This window comes from Chenopodium quinoa, unplaced genomic scaffold (assembly GCF_001683475.1).
Source record: "Chenopodium quinoa cultivar QQ74 unplaced genomic scaffold, ASM168347v1, whole genome shotgun sequence".
Lineage (NCBI taxonomy): Eukaryota > Viridiplantae > Streptophyta > Magnoliopsida > Caryophyllales > Amaranthaceae > Chenopodium > Chenopodium quinoa.
In genome coordinates this window covers 4,333,035-4,352,339 of record NW_018743919.1, presented here as the reverse complement: position 1 = coordinate 4,352,339, position 19,305 = coordinate 4,333,035, and the positions used below count along the sequence as shown (strand labels likewise).

At 37.2% G+C, this 19,305-nt stretch overlaps 1 protein-coding gene, 1 long non-coding RNA gene and 4 pseudogenes across 2 annotated transcripts; 1 reads left to right on the top strand and 5 right to left on the bottom strand.

Annotated features, from left to right (window-relative positions):
- The first annotated feature begins 584 nt into the window (after positions 1–584).
- LOC110687498 lies at positions 585–11,610 on the top strand. The gene is made up of 2 exons (XR_002504445.1): positions 585–1,372; positions 10,875–11,610. It is a non-coding gene; the product is annotated as an uncharacterized LOC110687498 (long non-coding RNA).
- Positions 2,716–5,112, bottom strand: LOC110687496 (annotated as a pseudogene).
- On the bottom strand, positions 6,176–8,040 carry LOC110687497 (UDP-glycosyltransferase 76B1-like). The gene has a single exon (XM_021864153.1). The coding sequence runs from the start codon at positions 7,337–7,339 to the stop codon at positions 6,404–6,406; it is 936 nt and encodes a 311-aa protein (XP_021719845.1). The 5' UTR covers positions 7,340–8,040; the 3' UTR covers positions 6,176–6,403.
- On the bottom strand, positions 9,482–11,460 carry LOC110687495 (annotated as a pseudogene).
- Positions 11,611–12,324: 714 nt separating the features above from the next.
- Positions 12,325–15,582, bottom strand: LOC110687556 (annotated as a pseudogene).
- A 97-nt stretch (positions 15,583–15,679) lies between these two features.
- On the bottom strand, positions 15,680–16,885 carry LOC110687555 (annotated as a pseudogene).
- Positions 16,886–19,305: the final 2,420 nt, after the last annotated feature.

Below are 19,305 nucleotides of genomic sequence, written 5' to 3'. Positions count from 1 at the left end.
CGAATATGAAGAATACCCGATTCAAAAGCTTTAACGGTAAATTTATGGTAGACTAAAACAATAAATGATACATGACCATATTTATAATTATAATTACGTGGTTATTCATATAGGAGTAAAATTCTATTGTTAATTGGATATTCATATTAATTATAATATGTGGTTATTCATATAGGAGTAAAATTTTATTGTCAATAAAAAAATAATTTTTTTTCAAAAGAATTATAAATTATTTTATGTATACTTTTTTATCCTAAACAAATCTATCCAATTTAATCTAACGTGACGTCTAATCTAATCACAAATAATATCTATTTGTCGCTTACGTGGCTTGACACTTGGCGAAAAACTGGAATGCCAAGTGTCAATGTCTCGTGGCCTGACTGCGAGACCAGTTTTATTTATTAGTGATATGATAAGATGTGATGTATAAATCACAAAAGCGGTCAAAGGGAAGTGTGTGAATAGTGTTAAAGTCAAAATACGTCAACTGAAAAAAAAAAAAAGAAAAAAAAAAATTTCCTATTTTTTTTTTTTTTTTTTTTTTTAAAAATCTCCCTATTTCTTGTGGTCAAACTCAAAAAAACTCATAAGGAAACTATCATATGGTATTTGATAGGATTGAACCTCCAACCTCATAGTAATGATCATATCTTTCTACTGCACTCGTATTACATAAAAAATAAATACATAATACGGTGTATAATGTCTTAGATAATACGGAGTATTTCCAAAAAAAAAAAGGAAATACGAGTATGGAGTATAGTACAAAGTAGATAATCCGGCAGCCTCCTTCCCCTCCCTTTCCTCGTACCCCCTTCGACCACCAATTGGTTGGGTTTGGGGTTTTCGATCGGGTTTTGGGAAGTGGGGGAATCTTTAATGGAGTTTTGGTTTTTGGGGTTTAATGGTGGGTGGGTCGCGACGGGGGAAGAGGAGGGGAAAGGGAGGGGGGCTGGCGGCCGCCGGAACGCCGGTGCAGGTGGGCTGGTGGCTGGGGTTTGAGGTTTTTTTTTTAATTAATTTTTTTAATATTTTTGGTTTGTTTTTGGATTTTTTGAAAATTTTTTTATTGAATTTTTATTTTAAAAAACGAATCAATCAGAAAGTGACATGTGACAAGTGATGGGGTCCACTAACAGTCAACTAACGGTTGTCAGTCAATAATGACACAATGGCACTCGGTGAATTTTCTTAAAACGCGGCATTCCTCCGGTAATGGTGGTGCTCTGAACGCTGCCGATCCAACCCACATCCTTCTTCTTCGAAACGACGCCGCCTCCTCCCCCCGGTGGCGCGGTGGTGGTGCTCTTATTGGGCGGAACGAGACTTCTGGAGGATAATTATGTTAAGGCTTTCATGGATTGTTTTGGTTAGTTTCATTTCCACTCAAATTTTGGTTTAATTCTTAAATTCATTGTTTATGTTTGCTTAAAATTCACCCTCTTAATGTTTATTTGATTGATAATTGGATTTGCCTCTCTAAAAGTGGGCATGCAGAACATTAATTTTTAGCTGTTATTCATCCTGTAATTACATTATGTTTTGTTATGCTTACTAATTTATGAGTATCTAATTATCGTCAAATTATAAAAAAATTGATTTTAAAATGTGATTTCATTATGATGCGCATCATGCTCTCGGGTTCATAGAAGTAGAAGGAGGGAGTCTAGTCGTTATATGATTGATTCTGTCTAGATTTTGTGATTTATAGATATTGCGGTTAAACGTTAAAGTAGAGACTTGGTGTGTCAAACATTGATGTCTGAGTCACACGCAATGTTTACCTTAAGGGTTAAATCATATTTTGTGCTGATTACTGAAATCCACTCTGTATTATTATACTTAGTTTCAAATTGATAGAAGAAATTTAGGATGCTAGAGTTGATTTAGAGTCTTCTAAGCAATTTCGGAGAAGCAAAGATGTTGAAATTAGTACCTAGGAGAGGATAGTAACCCTGTTCGCGGAGAGTTAGTACGGAATAATAAACATAAAAGGTATACATGCTAGCACATCTCAACACGATCCTTGGAAGGCTTAGGCTTCCGGCAACAGAACTAGCCAACGACCACATAGTGTCCGATGAGGCCAGTGATGAGCTCCTGGTGGGAGACCACACCCTTGCTCAAAATCTAGGACAAGCAGTGGTTCTATGTAGTTTGTGTTAAGGGCAGTTAAGACTGCTTTCTTGGTGCAGATATGACATTATCAGGGAGCCATCATTTAGAAAGTGAAAAGAGAAACATGGGAAATGGATAGTGTCGAGATTTGTAGCTTGTTTGGATGACGGTGGTTGAGAAGCGTTTTGAGTGGAGAATAGTTGCTTGGTGGAACATTGGTGTAATATGACCTTGAAATAAAAGTGTGAATAGGAGCACCCTTACCCTCATCTTACTTCGCTGCTTCTCTGGAGTTCTCTCTCTCAGAAATTTGTTTGATATTAAGACATTAGTTAAAGGCTTCTCTTCTCTTCTGTAATGAGTTTTATATAGGATCATGCCTTTCTTTTTTAGCAGGGCCAAATCAGGGAAAAGTGAAACCTTGATAGCCTTGTCTTTTTTGTGTTGTATAAGGTATGTATCATATTGCCTTTTAACTATGACTATCTGAATTCCATTGGAAAACAACCATATCAAGAAGGTGTCATGCATGTCCGTGTTGAGCATCGTGCATTGCTGAATTTCATACAACACGGGATCTTTGGAGCAACTGCTCCATTGGTCTTTTGATCACTTATTATGTCAAATTTTGGGTTACAAAAGATTAAAAGAAAAACTCTTCTCAGTTTATTTAGTAATAACAATATTCAATGATGATGAATAAGTGAATCAAAATGATAGCAGATAGCTGGTAAGCCTCTCTAAAGATATATATGAAGAACCGCCTTCGTTGACACAAAGAGTTGCCTTTAAAGCTGTGATTCTGCTCCTCATCTCTTCCCCTTCTTCCAGCATTAATTTTCTTATTGACCTTGCTATTTCTTCTCTATTTACCCCCTTTTCCAACTTCAATCCTATCCTCCAACCATCACTAACATGCCTCGCGTTCATATTCTGGTCACTTAAGATAGGCTGGCAAAGCATTGGTACTCCTTCACAAATACTCTCCAAAGTTGAGTTCCATCCATTGTGAGTCCAAAACCCTCCAACAGATGGGTGGGATAAAACCTCTAATTGAGGTGCCCATTTGACAACATGCCCTCTCTCACCTACCATTTCAAGGTAGCCTTCTGGCAATGAGTCATTGTTGGCTTCTGAACCTTGGATAAATCGGGGCGGACCACCCATAGGAAAGGCACCATGCTGTTGAGCAGTCCCCAGGCTAGCTCAAGAAATTCAGCTTACTCATAGCTGCAACACTCCCAAAACTCATATACAGTACAGACTTGGGTGCATGCTTATTCAGCCAACCAATGGAAGTTTGGTCTTGTGCCCAATAGTTGGTATCATAAGTTGGTGAGTGTTTGTGTAAGGGGCCTATAGGAAAGATGGGAATGGAAAGGATTTGGTGAACTCGAGCTATCAAAGAATCTTCCAGTTCCTCAAAGGTATTGCCTATAACACCTTGGGAAATCTTGGTTTCTTGGACTAGAGCTTCCAGTATTTCATGTAGCCATTCTTCAGGAAGGTCCCTGACTTTCAAAGGAGCAAACTCTGGCAGTGGTTCGTTTAGTTTATGATCTGAAATGCGGGAGAGAAAAAGAGAGGGGTCAAGGATTTTTGCAGAAATATAAAGACCCGAAGTTTAATAACCTCAAGTAAAGGTGTAAAACAACTTCAACACATACAGTATCTTAATGGGGTGTAAAGCAGCTATGCTAATATCTTATATCTGCAATTATAAACTACTATTAGAAGGTTGTCTTTCTTAACACTTTTGATTCATGTTTTTGATTTGCGTTGATTTTAATTGCACAAATCCTTTTGGGAGTTTGGGTTTTCTGCAATTGCGTCCTGCATTTATGTAGACATAACATTTGTATTCAAAATCAGGACATCATCTGCTTACTACTCATTTGCTGCTGAAGTGCTGAACACTGACTCTATGACTCTTAAGAAATTATTCAAATATGGAGTTAGTAGTGATTCTGTACAAGACATTTTGTGTGTGTGTGTGTGCTATTATACATATATCTTCAGGGACTTTGGTCTATATCAGTATATAAAGTAACACCATAATAAAGTGTGTAATGTCACAAGGGTGGCGCGTGCAGTACACATGCCTCAGGCGTCTCCATGTAGCCATATACACGACGTGTGAAATGTGTAGGGGCAGGTAACACGCACGCGCAGCCTTTGATTGTACAACATATTTTGTGTGTACATCAAGTGTTAACCTTTTGGAGTACATCAATAAACTGAGTGTAAATTCAGGCATGTGGCAAAATGCTCTTTTTACCGTCTTTCCTAGATAAATCCCACCAAGTTTGTCTTTCTGGCTAGACAATAGCTTAGGAAAAAGAAATCAGGTTTTGAAGTTACCTTGGGGAGGGAAATAGCCTTTTTCTCGTAAGCAAGGGAGGGAACTGTAAACGAGTAAAGCCGAGATGCTACCAGTCCTCAGCACCATCCTAGGAAGGTTAAAGCTAGCAGCAACAGACACAGCAAATTTCCACACAGGATCTGTTATTAAGGCAGCAATAGGCTCTTTGTCTGCAGCAGCACTAGCCTCTCGTAAAATTTGAGACAAGCAATCCTGGAATGGTTCCGAGCAATTGCCCATGGCAGATAAGACTGTGAAAGCATTAGACGGAGGGAACTTAGAATATGACTCAAGCAAGCTGTTGTAAAAGGAGCGGAAGGTGAAGTGTGGGAAATAAGTAGGATTTATAGGATTATAAGGAGTTTGGATAATGGTGATGGAAAAGCCTTTGGAGTGTAGGAGGGTTGCTAGATGTATCATAGGATTCAGATGACCGGGAAATGGTGCAGGAAACAATAGTAATCTACGGCCCAGCTTGCTCTGCTTCATTATCCCTTCCATTGGAGCTTATGATTGATTTTTTTAGCCTTTTGCTTTTCTTTTGAGTTAGATGTGTGAAATATTATGTTGAGTCGGTTTGTATTGTTTTTTGTCATTTTTTGCATTTAGTGGATGATGAACTTGTCATTTTTTTTGCTGTCATCTACTTAGCCTTATTTTGGTTTTGGAATGTGTTGAAAACTTGAAAAACTCATGCAATAGTGCAATACCACCTATTTCTTTTCCTTATCACGTGTTTCAAAAAGGATTACTTCTGTTTGACATTTTATTTTTCCAATTATCTCTTCATCCCCTTGATTGTTTAGTAGTTTTATGTCTTTTTTGATACAGCCTTTTATTTTCTCTCTCTTTACTCGCTTCAAATATTTTTAATTTTACAATACTTGATGTTGATTTGGTGATCCTTTAAAGAATAAAAACTTTAGTGAAGATTTATGTTAAAAACTTAATTTGTATATGTATTTTTATTTCTTTTTAGTCAATATATATTGAACGATATGGTTTATTCAAAATTGACCTTTGTATAGTGATTAAGATATTATGAAATGATTCTATCTTTTTTTGTGGATAAAAAAAAATGTTTTTTTTTTTTTTTTTTTTTTTTTTTTTTTTTTTTTTTTTTGTTAAAGAAGTTTGAAATCTCAAACCCGGTCCATAACCGGATCAAGCATGGATTTTTTGCTAGGTATTAGAACAAGTCTGGTCTATAGTCTCTCAAAATAGACGATTTCAGCCTCTTGCCCTCGTTTGGATTTGGACCAGTGTATAATAGCCTTTGATATGTGAGATGAAAGAGGGGGGGTGGATTGTAGAAAGTTCTTTATAGGCCAATTATCGCGGAACTAAAGCAAAAGTACATAGCAACTTAAAGAGAAGACAACAAATTTTACGAGAAAACCTTCCAGGGAAGTAAAACATCAACTCACTAGGTATTTTCCTAAATTTTTTTTCACTATAATAGACCAAAACTCCTAGTTACAACCTATTACAATTGGACCTTTCCACAATTGTTAGAGCTTTCCCTCGCTCTAACCTAGTCTTTTAGCCTGCCAACATACATAACTATTCACTTATTATTTTTACATTTTACTTATCATTGTTAAATCAAATTATATCAAACCAAATCAAATTATAAAGATAATAATTCAAACTAGACCTTAAAATTTTCAAATCGAAAGACCTTAAATAATAAGGTGAAGATGAAATAGTCTTAAGGTAACTTTCTCAAAAATTTATGTTAGAAGATACTAAATGTTCTATATTTGGTAGTTGCAAATCTATGATACTGTATATATTTAAAGAGTCTTTCATAAACTTCTTCCACATGCTAGTATGCTCCTTCTTTTAACATTGACACTGTTTATTTTCTTCAGAGCATGATGCACACTTACGTGCGATCTAATACAATGGATACATTGATTAGAATGACAATAGATAATTAGTGAGATTCTCCAAGGATTTGTATGAGGAGCCACCTTCCATGACAGAAAGAGTTGCTTTTTCTTTCAGAGCTGTGATTCTATTTCTCATTGTTTCACCTTCTTCTTCCACCATCAGTTTTCTGATTGCTCTCTCTATTTCACCTCTTTTCACCCTCTTGTCCAGCTCCATTCCGATCCTCCAATGGTCGCTTATGTGCCTCGTGTTTATATTCTGATCAGCAAAGAAAGGTAGGCAAAGCATTGGTACACCTTCACTAATACACTCCATAATTGAGTTCCATCCACAATGAGTCCAGAAACCTCCTACTGCAGGGTGGGCTAATACTTCTTGTTGAGGTGCCCAGTTAACAATATTCCCCCTTTGACCTATTGTGTCTGAGTAACCCTCTGGCAAGGGGAGTGGATCAATTTCATCTGATCCTTCAATCGAGCCATGACGAACTACCCATAGGAACGGCTGCTTGCTGTTGGCTAATCCGCAGGCTATCTCTACAAAATCAGCTTTGCTCACTTGTACCATGCTTCCAAAACTAACATAGAGCACTGACTTGGGGGCTTGTGTATCTAGCCATGAAATGGATGTATGATCTTGCGTCCATATGCTAGCCTGAAAACTTGGTGAGTTTTTGTGTATTGGACCTAGTGCAAAGATGGGGATGGGAAGGACTTGGTGTACTCTTGTTATATAAAAATATTCAAGTTCCTCAAAAGTGTTGCAGATGATACCCTGTGAATTCTCCATTCCTGTAATTATATCAACCAAGAGGTTATGTTTTGCTTCTGGAGGTAGGTCTTTGACTTTGAGTGGTGGAAGCTCTGGTACTGGCTCATCAGATTTAGTCTCTGAAACATATGTTTGTGTGAGAGATAGACCTAGATGAGTGGTCAAAATTTGAAAGGAAGGAAATGCCATAAAGAATAGAAATTTAGAATTTGCTAGTTAATGCAATGAAATTCAAAACTACAAATAATAGTGAGTATGAGGCCTGTTAATGACATGTTAAATCTTGAGACATCAAATAATAATACATGTACTAGTGTGGGCCCGTGAGAAATAGTTTTAAAACATTTAGTAAAATACACTTACAAGTGTGGCCAAGGTGTTGCCCCGAGTTGTTGCTTTGATAAACATATTATAGTGTTGACACGTGTTAGATAGGTGCTTAGGGCCATTTTTTGTTTCTTTGATGATTATTTTGAAAGCCTATAGTTATTTTAGCTTGGCTTGTGTCCTGTTTTGCATTTGAGTACATGGTATGGAGTATATGATTGATGAATTCTTCTTTCTAGCCCGTGATGTTGAACCATGATGTTTATGTCACATATGAGGTAAAATTTGTACCAATTTTTTGCCTATCTTTTGTGCTGATACCCGGAACTCTCTGTATTTTTCTGTTTATCAACAAGTTGAAGGAAAATTCAGTACAAGAATTGTTTAAGATCCTTGTATTAAACAAATTTACACTTTTCCCCTTAAGTTATAACCACTTTCTCTATTGTCCCCAAAAATTAGACAAGCTATCCAATTAGTACAAGTTAAACTTTTTCATCATTATCCTTAATGATTCCTTAACAAATATGGATTAGTATAATGTTTATATAAAGATTACGTTGGTATGGGTTATATGTTAGTGATAAATAATTATGTACGATTATAATTTTAATTCAAATACTGCCAAAGCAAAGATGTTGAGGTTAGTACCTAGGAGAGGATAGTAGCCCTTTTCTCGTAGAAATGGCAGGGAATGATAAACGTAAAAGGTAGACATGCTAGCACACCTCAGCACGATCCTGGGAAGGCTGAGGCTACTGGCAACAGACTTTGTGGAATGACCACATAGGATCTGTAATAAGGCAAGCAATGGGCTCCTTGCTCAAAATCTGGGTTAAGCAATTTCTGAACGGTTCTGAGCAGTTTGTGTTTAGGGTGTCTAGGATCATGGTGTGATTATTTGGTCCGAATGTGGCATTATCAGGCAAGCCATCATCTAGGAGGTGAAAGGTGAAGTGCGGGAATAGGGTAGGATCAAGAGATTTATATTTTGTTTGGGTGATAGTTATTGAGAAACCTTTTGAGTGGAGAAGAGTGGCTAGATGGAACATCGGTGTAACATGGCCTTGCAAGGGTAGAGGGAATAGGACTAATCTTAACTTGCTTTGCTGTGTCGCTCCCTCTTTGGGAACTTTGGCTGATCTTTGGGACATTTGGTCAAAGGTTTCTCTGTGATATGTTGTATAGCAGTACAGGTTTTGGTACGCCCAGAAATGCTTACTAATTTGTCCGGAATTTATAGAAGATGCAAAATTCAAAACTTTGGTAGCACTGTCAGTGTTTTCTTAGAACTTTGTCTGTTGGAAAAATTGCATTGAAAGCAGCCAAAAGCAGAAGAGTACATGCATGCGTTGTAGCACTAATAAAACATGTGATTATGCATGGACAATTGTTTCATTGATATTTTTTCAGCTTCCCCCATACCATGCATTGGTCCCATAATTCATTGGAGATTCAAAGCTTTTGTACATGTGCTTTATGTAAATTTTTTTAGTATGTGGACGAGGAATTCTTAAATGCCAAAAAAGACGAAGATTGAGGGGGCTGATTATTTTTTTTTTGAATGTAAGATGGGGGGGGGGGGGGAGGGAGGGGGAGGGGTGGATTTAGGAATCTTAAATTGCCGAAAGAGACGAAGAGTGAGGGGGCCGATTAAGTCTTGTTTGGATGTGATTTGGGGGGAAGGGAAGGGTAGGGAGAGGGGCGAAAATAGATGTTTCCTCCTTTTTAATTATTAAACCTTGAAAGTTTTGAGATGATTGAGAATTAATATGCAAATCGATTTCTTCCCTTCCCTTCCTTTCTCGTTCCCTCTCTTTCCCTAATCTATCAGTTTTCCTCTTATTTCTTATTGAACATAAGTCTAATGGTGTGTTTGGATAACAATGGTGGAGAAAAATAGAGCAGAAGGGGAAGAGAGGAAAGGGACTAAAAATGTAATTTTTTTATTACAGAGGGGAGGTGATTTTTTATCAGCATCACAATCGAGTTTAGACTTCTAACTGAAGAAAATTTAGTCCAAGTTACAGCCATAAATGTCTAAATACATTCAAGAATAATACTCCGTAAGAAAAAAGAAGAGAGTTTGAATAAGATAGAGGTCTCTGTTATTTCACCTTGTAGAGTAAAAGTAATACTTTGTAACTCAATTGAGTCTATGGTATTACTTGAGTTCATATCCGAGGTCTTTCAGTACCACGAAATGATATAATGTGATTAGTTAACTGATCCAAAGCTTCACATGAAGACCCTCCTTCCATGAGACAACTATGTGCTTTCTCTTTCAAAGCTGCTATCCTTTCTCTCATCTCGTTGCCTTCTTTTTCCAACATCAGTCTTCTGATTTTGCTCTCTATATCCTGTCTCTCTAGCCCTTTCTCCAAATACAACCCGGTCCTCAAGATATCACTGACATGTCTAGTATTCATCTTCTGATCCCCAAAAAATGGAAAGCAAATCATGGGTACTCCTTTGGAAATGCTCTCAATAGTTGAATTCCAACCACAGTGAGTCCAAAATCCTCCAACACTTGGATGGGCCAAAACCTCTAGCTGTGGTGCCCAGATCACAATATAGCCTCTCCCACTCACAGCCTCGAGAAAATTTTCAGGTAATACGTCTTCATCCGTATCTGAGCCATTAATCATCCTGGGTCGGACCACCCACAAGAACGGCTGTTTGCTGTTGGCAAGACCCCAAGCTATCTCTTCAAACTGATCCTTGCTTATAGCTGCAATAGTCCCAAAACACACATATAATACAGAATTTGGTGCTTGTGTGTTTAGCCAGGTGATGGAGCTATGGTCTTGATTGTGTTTTCCACCCATACTAGTTGAGGGGTATATGTGCAGTGGGCCTACTGGAAAGACGGGAATACCGGGAACACTTCTGCCAAATTGGTCTCATAAAGACCCTTCTAGCTCCTTGAATGTATTACAAACGAATCCCAGATGATAACTCTTGGCTTCTTTAACCACAGCAGCAATTGTATCATGATTTGCATCTGATGGTAGGTCTTTCACTTTGAGGGGTGGAAACTCCAACGCAGCTGCTTCTTATTCACTCTCTGAAGGATAGAGGCAGTTAAAGGAATGAGGAAAAACATAAATACATGTGTACAGAATATATATATATATATATATGCTCATCAGTATTTCCTTTCTTGCTTGCAGCACCTCATATTAATTAGAATTGATTAACGATCACATAAACTTTTGTGTGTGCTCGTACATGTATGTGTATGGATAACTATTTGCATGAATCATGGAGATGCGAACAAAATCATCGTCATCTAAACCCAGGCTCTGGAGAGTTATGGTTATACAATGACAGCCGGTTCGTTTGAAAACTACCAGATCTTAGGTTTTGCTGACACTTTGTCTTTCCCTGTATGCAGGTTGACTTTGTTTTGGATTTGGATGGAGAAGTTATTCAAGTTGACAAGCTAGGAAAGTAGGAAATAGACATACCTTGGAGGGAGAAGTAGCCTTTTTGCCGTAGAAGTGGCAGGATTCATACAGTGATTCATACAGAACAAAAGTAAGTAAGCCACCAGTTCTTAGAGCAAGTCTTGGAAGGTAGAATTCATCAGAAACTGTTCCTGCGAAATCCCACATCGGGTCTGATATCAGACAAGCAACTGGCTCTGTGCCCTTAGTAGCATCCTCCAAGACCTGGGTCAAGGAAACTCGAAAAGGCGCTGAAGCTCTTATTCAGTAAAGTTACTACCTCCCAAGGATCGAATGAGGAAGCCAGAGTTTCAAGACTCCATTGTCCTCCTTCCATGTAGTGGAAGGTGAAGTTAGGAAATGCAGTTTGATCATAAGAGTTGAGACGAGTTTGGATGATATTGATGGAAAATCCTTTAGAATGAAGCGCGTATCCTAAATTGAACATTGGAGTTGTGTGGCCTACATATGGATGGGGAAGCAGTATTACTCTGCAACCCAGCTTGCTGTCTTGCTTCTCCATTGAAGTACTTCTTGCTGTTTCTTGTTGCTTGCAGATATTCTTTGACAGCCTAATTAAAGCTCTAAACAACTTTTGTTAGTCTTGATTTGTTTTTTGATTTTTAAACAAAGTTTGTCTTGGTTCATGGTATGAAAGAATATGCAGGTTATGCTTGCGTACAATAATTGAAACTTGCAACAACTTTCAACAAGACAAGTTTTTGTTGAATAAATATATTATCCTTGATTATTTAATCCTATTGTCGTTTTGGCCTTGTAGCATGTAGACTGGTACATTCTGTTTGGGTCTTCTATGTAGTGAAATTGCAATTGTTATCGGATTTGTAAATGGCTTAAACATCTAACGCCCCATTTGGTTGGCATTAGCAAATACTCTCACTGTTAACACTTGATTGGACGTGTTTGCCAATACATAATTTTAAGCATTAATATATTTAATTGTTAATTAAATTATAAAATGTTGATACAATGCAAATATAGATTGTAACATTTATAACAACATTATGATGAAGTTGTTTGCTATCATCTTATTAAAGCCACCAACTGAATACTTAAAGTGCAAAGATCAAAGTGTTGCATGAGTAATGTTATATTCTGTAACAGTTTAGGAGAAAAGTCTCATTTCAGTCACTTGTCATTCGTATAATTGTATGCTATTGTTTGTTGTATTTCTTTATAGAATTTTTTTCTCTATAATTTCTCGTTATTGTTTGTTGTATTTTGGAATAGTTTTGGAGGAAAGTCTCATTTGTCATTTGCATATGATATTGGTAATACTTAATCATCTCCAATTAAAGTATGTTTTTCTTCCTAATTTCTCGTTATTGTTTAGTGTCACATCTATAGTTGTAATGTATTGTACGGTACGAGTAAAAAAGCAGCTATTAGGAGGATGACGCTTCCATTTCCTATATTCAGGACATTGGTACGAGTTTTTATTTCAAAATTACAAATAAGCACATATCTGAGGTTGAAATCCATTAGCATTTTACTGCCTTTCAATCGATGTAACGATATTAGAAATATGAGTTGTTACTTCCTTTATTTGGAAAATTGCTGCCCATCATCTTCATTTTTTTTTATTTTTTTTGGACAAGGTAACACTCAAACATGTTGTGTAACAGAAAAGCCTATTTGCCTAACAGATTAGGCTACAAATACTAGACAGATATAGACAGCTATACCAATAATCTGGAATTTGCTTTTGTATTTTTGATTAAGGAGCATGACTTCCAGTCTTCTACTTATAGTTGCCACACTACTGTATTTCAATACAATTACAAAGACTAGTCGCTATACTTGCTCAGAAGATGTTCAATGTTCAATTAAAAGGAAAAAAAGTGTAACTAAAGCTCTTGACTCTTGAGTAATGATCAATCTCATTCAAAATGATAAAATATTAGCAACTTATCTCTCCAAGGATTGGTAAGATGATCCACCTTTCTCAATGCAAAGACTTGCTTTCTCTTGTAAAACTACCACCCTCTGTGTCATTTCTTTGCCTTCTTTCTCCACCATTAGGCTTCTGATTCCCTTCTCTATATCTTCTCGTTTTAACCCTTTCTCAAACCGCAATCCAACCCTCCAAACGTCGGTTACATACCTTGCATTATTCATCTGATCACCGAAGAAAGGCAGGCAGATCATAGGCATTCCTTGGCATATGCTTTCCAAATCGAGTTCCATCCACAATGAGTCCAAAACCCACCTACAGCAGGATGTGCCAACACTTCTTCTTGTGGAGCCCACCCAACTATCCTGCTCCAGCCCATGACTATCTCCAAGAACCCATTTGGTAATGGAGCTCGCCCATTTAATCCACAGACCAATCCAGGTCTAATGACCCATAAAAACGGCTGCTTGCTATGGGCCAGCCCCCATGCAATTTCATGATGTTGAGTCTCATCAATAGCAGCTATGCTATCAAAGCTAACATATAACACAGACTTTGGTGGTTGAGCACTAAACCAAGGAATGCAACTCCGGTCCTCCACCAATAAGCTACTAAAAGAAGCCTTAACCTGTTTCTGAAATGGCCCTACAGCAAAAACTGGTATTATTGAAAGTGTTGACGAACCAATGTCAATGAAGAACCCTCAAGTTCAATTCTTCACAAGAGTTAAACACAAGTCCTCTTGCAGCCTTGGTTGTTTCCATCAACTTATGTGTTACTTCATCATTTAGCTCCGGAAATCGAGTGTAAATCCTAGGAATATCTTTCTTTTTCAGAGGTGGAAGTTCCTGTACTGGTTCTTCTAGCTGAGTGCTTGTGACAGCATGCAAATTAAGAAACGTGTAACAGATGAAAAAATCTAATACTACTTTTTTTTTCATTGGATAGGTTTACAGTATACTAGAAGGTTAGATAACTGGAGATGACATGTGCAATACCGGATCAACCAAGAACTAAGGTAGTTGACAAGTAACAATCTACTACAAACTAAGGTTGAAAATTGAAATCAGTGGACTTGAATGAGAGAGTTGGGACCAAACTAGAAATCTATAGTAATTGAAGGACCCAATTCACCTAATGACGATCATGAAGTTTGTACAACGTTTTCAAAGTCATTAGCCAATTAAGGATTTAATAAGTAGATATCAGACTTGAGCACTTGACCAGCACATACTTGGTAGGTGATGAATAAGTGTTGGGAAATTATTTAGCACCCACCCAACTTCTACATAAGTGATTTTCGAGGCTGAACATTGATAGTAGATTTCTTTCAATATTTTTTGACAAAACTAATAAAATGAAGCTACTGTAAACTCACAACAGTACAAATCTAACATCGTAATTTTTATTATTTCTATTGATTTGAGAGGTATATAACATCAAAGTTAGACATCAAAAAGGCAAAAATATCACTTATTTAGAAACAAAGGGAGTAGTCCTCAATTAGGAGTTTAATTTTAGGGTGTATAAAATTGAAACCAATATAAGTACATAAAACACAATGCAAGCTCATTTTGATGTAATGCAGTATCACTAGGTAAAGAAAACACCAATGCCCATCTTTCCATCATTAATGAATTACAATCAACATTTGTCTCTTACTAATATCGTACAAATTATTTAAATATATTGATTTTAAGGAATATAGATGTAATACAGAATAATTGGGTAGGAGAATATATGGTAAGGTACAAGTATAAAGCACGAGATAAAGTGTGGTGACCTTCCATTGTTAATCAACGGGGACAACGTAAGTGTAAAATGAGGGGGAAGGAAAGAAAAAGAACAAAGACTGGTGCCGCGAAGGTTGAGGCCGCAACAATGTGCAAGCTCTTAGAAACTCTTATCATCTCTCATTCAGGTTCTTCTCAAATCTTATCCCTATGGAAGCTTCTAGGTAGGCTTCAAATGCTTAACAGAAGATAGCATTAGGCAAGGTAAAAAAGACAGCTAAAAATACAAGCTTTAGAACGCACCTTGGGCAGATAGGTAACCCTTTTCTCTATTAAGCAAGCAACATCAAATTTTGACATTAGTTGTGATAGAATAGCCTCGAAAGTCGCCACACAGTTCGTATTAAGGTTATGCAGAAGCAGTGTAAGATCTTCAGTAGAAGCTTCACTTTCTGACAAGTTATCAGGGATGCAGTGGAAGGTAAAATCGGGGTACTTAGCAGGATTAGGATGATAGATATAGGGAATCCTTTAGAATACAGGATGCTTGCGAGTTGAAGCATTGGAGTCTGGTGGCCTTGCAATGGCAAAGGAAAAAACACCAATCTTCGTTGATCCATCTGTTATTGCACTACAGGCAGCCTAGCTAGATTCTAGGTTGAGGGATACTGGACAGCATTACCGCCCTCTTATTTAAGAAAAGCTTGCATCAGACATCAGTATCCCTGGAGTCCTGGACCACAACTTCCCTGTTTCTGAAGGTGGACCAGAATTTTATTAGAACACTGAAAGGAGTGATATTAAGATTATTAACACATGTTGAGAAATCTATAGTTTGCATATAAAATTGATGGTACACTGTAAATTAGATATAGATGTGAATTTTGCAATGTATAAGCTGCGTAATTGCTTTACACAGACTGAGACAGCCAATTTTATCATCAGAAAACTGCAGATAAAGGAGAGGAGCTAGTCATTATTTGAGAAAGGCATACAATTAAATACCATTGCAGTGCAGATAATTGGGTACATAGAAAACAACATTTGATCACATTGAAAAGTCACTTACACTTAATTAATGTCAGGGAGAGGGTCCAAAGGGGTACACATCTATCATGAAGTAAAATAATCAAAATGATAAGATATGTGAAACCAGGTTTCCAAGGACTTGTGAGAGGATCCACCAGCTGCTAGACAAAGACTTGCCTTCTCTTTCAAACATGCCAAACTCTGACTCATCTCCTTGCCTTCGTTTTCGACCAGTACTCTTCTGATAGAGTACTCTATATCATCTCTGTTTAGTCCATTCTCAAATCGCAAACCCACCTTCCACACATCAGTTACATGTCTAGCATTAACCATCTGATCACCAAAGCAAGGAAGACAAAGCATTGGTACACCTTCACAAATACTCTCCAAGGTCGAGTTCCAGCCGCTGTTAGTCAAAATCCTCCAACTGCAGGATGGGCCAAAACCTCGTCTTGTGGGGCCCATGTAACAATCCGGCCTTGCTTTGCAATTTTCTCCAAGAACCCAGATGGTAGTGGAGCAGGCCCATCTAAGCCACGGACCAACCCAGACCGAATAGCCCATAAGAATGGTTGCTTGCTATTTGCTAAGCCCCAGGCAATCTCCAGAAAATCTGCCTCACTAACTGCAGATATGCTTCCAAAGCTAATATATAGCACTGACTTGGGTGCATGAGCATTCAACCAGGAAATGCAGTCTCGTTCTTGCGTTAACAAGCCACTTGATAAAGATGGAGCCTGCTTGTGAAACGGGCCAATTGCAAAAGGGGAATGTTAAAGTCTTGTTGGAGCATGGCCAGTGCAGGACCTTCAAGTTCCTCAAAGGAGTTGAATATGAGTCCTAGCCTCTTGAGGACTTGGTTTTTTCTATCATGTTACAAACTAATCCATAAGTTGCTTCTAGATCACGTGTGCCAAGTATGGGAATGTCTTTCATTTTCAAAGGTGAAAGCTCTGGCACTTTCTCTTCTAATTGACAACCTGAGGAGCATAAGTAGATTAAAAAAAAAAAATGGGAAAACTAAACGAAAAATATAAGTCAAGTCCTGATCTCAGAGAATCAAATGGTCAGAAAATAAGTCCGGTCCTAATTCTGAAACAGTTGCTTGTCAGCATATATTGTCTTCTACTCTTCTATATTTTTAATGGCCCTAAAAAGCTACAAGTGATGTATAATACACACACAATTACATAATGAACTAGGTAAGTTTGTGTCTCATTTTACGATATATCATTTTCTGCACAAATAAATCTTTGTAAACTTCATCAAATACTCCACACATTGTACACTACTGTATGACTTCTAGCCGTATTTTCCTGCTTTTAATATATACAACTTTTGGAAATTTAGATGAAATAATCCCTTGATGGCCTTGCATTACTTTCATGGATTCATTTGAAAAAAAAGACAGCGCGTAGAATGATATAATATCTACAATGCTGTTAAGCCGACAGAGGAGCTTGCAACCAATGCAGCCTCCAGAAGAATTTAAAACATATAGAGCTGCTCAGTCCTTTATTGTATTATTGCCTGCTCTTCTCTATAGGACAGCAGAGGTTAACCTTGAAAATTTCAAAATCTGACACAGGACTCCAATGCGAGATCATGATATTGATACATATTCCCATGATGACACTCTCCAAATAACAAAAACATGAATTCTAACATGACACTTGGAAACTATCTGAAGGCACGACTTAAATTATTGTTCGTCCGGATTTAAAATTTTCAAAGATGTTTAAGAAGGGAAAGGAAAGTAAGTAGTATTTCACTGAAATAATGCATTAATTTGGTAATTAATTTTAGAGATTTTGAAAAAAATTATGAAGGAAAATCTCATGTATTCCATTCTATCCAAATTCATGATTGTGGGAGGAAAAGCTATACATTTACTTAAATTATTTTCCTTTCTTTTCCATTTTCTTCCTCCTACCAGTACGCAAAGAGTACAACCCTTCTCTAGTCTCAAGTCTATCAAACATACTTGAGAACTATGTATGATAGCGAAATAGGGTAGATTACTAGATTATACCTATTCCATTCCATTCATTTCAAGGGTCCATAGTATGGCATTGTTGTTTGATGATCTTGCTATTGATTATTAACTTACCTATTTCTCTTCCATCAATTCGTTGATGCTACTCGATTCTATTCCAGCTGTTAGTATACAGCCTGTAAGAAGTAACATCATTCAGTGGTTTGTAACGCCGCACCAATCATTATTTTCGATATTGACCTAAATGACCCATTTCACTTATAAAATGTCAGCTTTGCATTTCATTTGCTAGGCAAGGCATACTTGCCGATGACAGCCTTAGCTTGTTCCGGAGTTCACAATCTTTATCGCCTTTACAAACTAGGTCCCAGGCCACTGCCCACACATAGTAAGTCTCTTCTTTATTACGAAGTACAAATCATAAGCAATAAGAAAATATGTCATAGATAGTTCTGTCTATAGATAGCCTTCCGAAAATATCAACCAAGAGTTGTACTAGTAGAATGAACATAGATCACTAGAGCTCTAGCATTTTCTTTCAAGTCGGTCTATCTATCTATCGAAAGTTGCGAGGGATTCTTATTGGGTATCTGGTTAAAAATGTCTACATTTTGTTGGTGAAAGACGACTGACTAACAAATACAAAGACTAATAGATTATCCTGCCATTTTCCTTCTCAACTAACTCAGTAGCATTTGTTCAGAGAATCATGAAAAATATCACACACCATGTTATATTGCATTATAGCCCTTCTTGTAAGAAAGAAACTTTAAATTTCCGAAATTTTATATTTTTGTATGTGTGACTAAACAATGTTTACCCTACTTCGTGTACTAAATAAGCCAATTATGCTAAAAGGTTAGATGAGAATGATCATCTTGGTATATGTGGTATTTGTCATCTTAAAATCAACAAACAAAATTGTGTCTTTTACGGGCCATTTGTTAGCAAATGATAAATGTCGGTAACTATGATGAAATTTCGTATAATTTTGTAGGGAAATGTTTAACTAATGTTGATGGTAATGAAACTTCAACCCCAAACATGTGTTGATATTTGGCTGTTGTTAATGTATTTATGGAATTCTGTTTATTTAGACGTTTCAATATAAACATATGTTGCTATATTCACTGTTAATGTCTTTCAAAAAAAAAAAATATATTCACTGTTAATGTTATAAAACAGGAATCGGAGAAGGTGGCGTTGGCTGAAGCCACAGGATTAGACCAAAAACAGATCAACAACTGGTTCATAAACCAGAGGAAACGACACTGGAAACCATCTGAAGACATGCAGTTCATGGTGATGGATGGCATTCATCCCCACAATCCTGCCCTTTACATGGATGGTCACTACATGGGCGATGGCCCTTATCGATTTGGAACATGAGTCTCACAGCTTTGGCCTTCCCGCTTTGCTATCTTGCCTTGTCACTCGAAAGCTCCTACGTTGTCCTATGTAAAGGTTTCATTCATGCTAGTATAAGTTTGTACGGATGGAATGAACACAATTCGGTTACCTTAGCAACTGTTGGCATAATTTTGTTTTACTTTGCGCTTGCTATGAACTGCTGCTGTTAGCTCATAGCATGTATGTATGTTATGTATCAATGTATGTTATATTGGTGTATTATCATATTGTGTGTATTCAAGTGTATAAGAAATTAGTATGTGGCAATTGTAAGCACTTGGCATGTTATTTTTGCT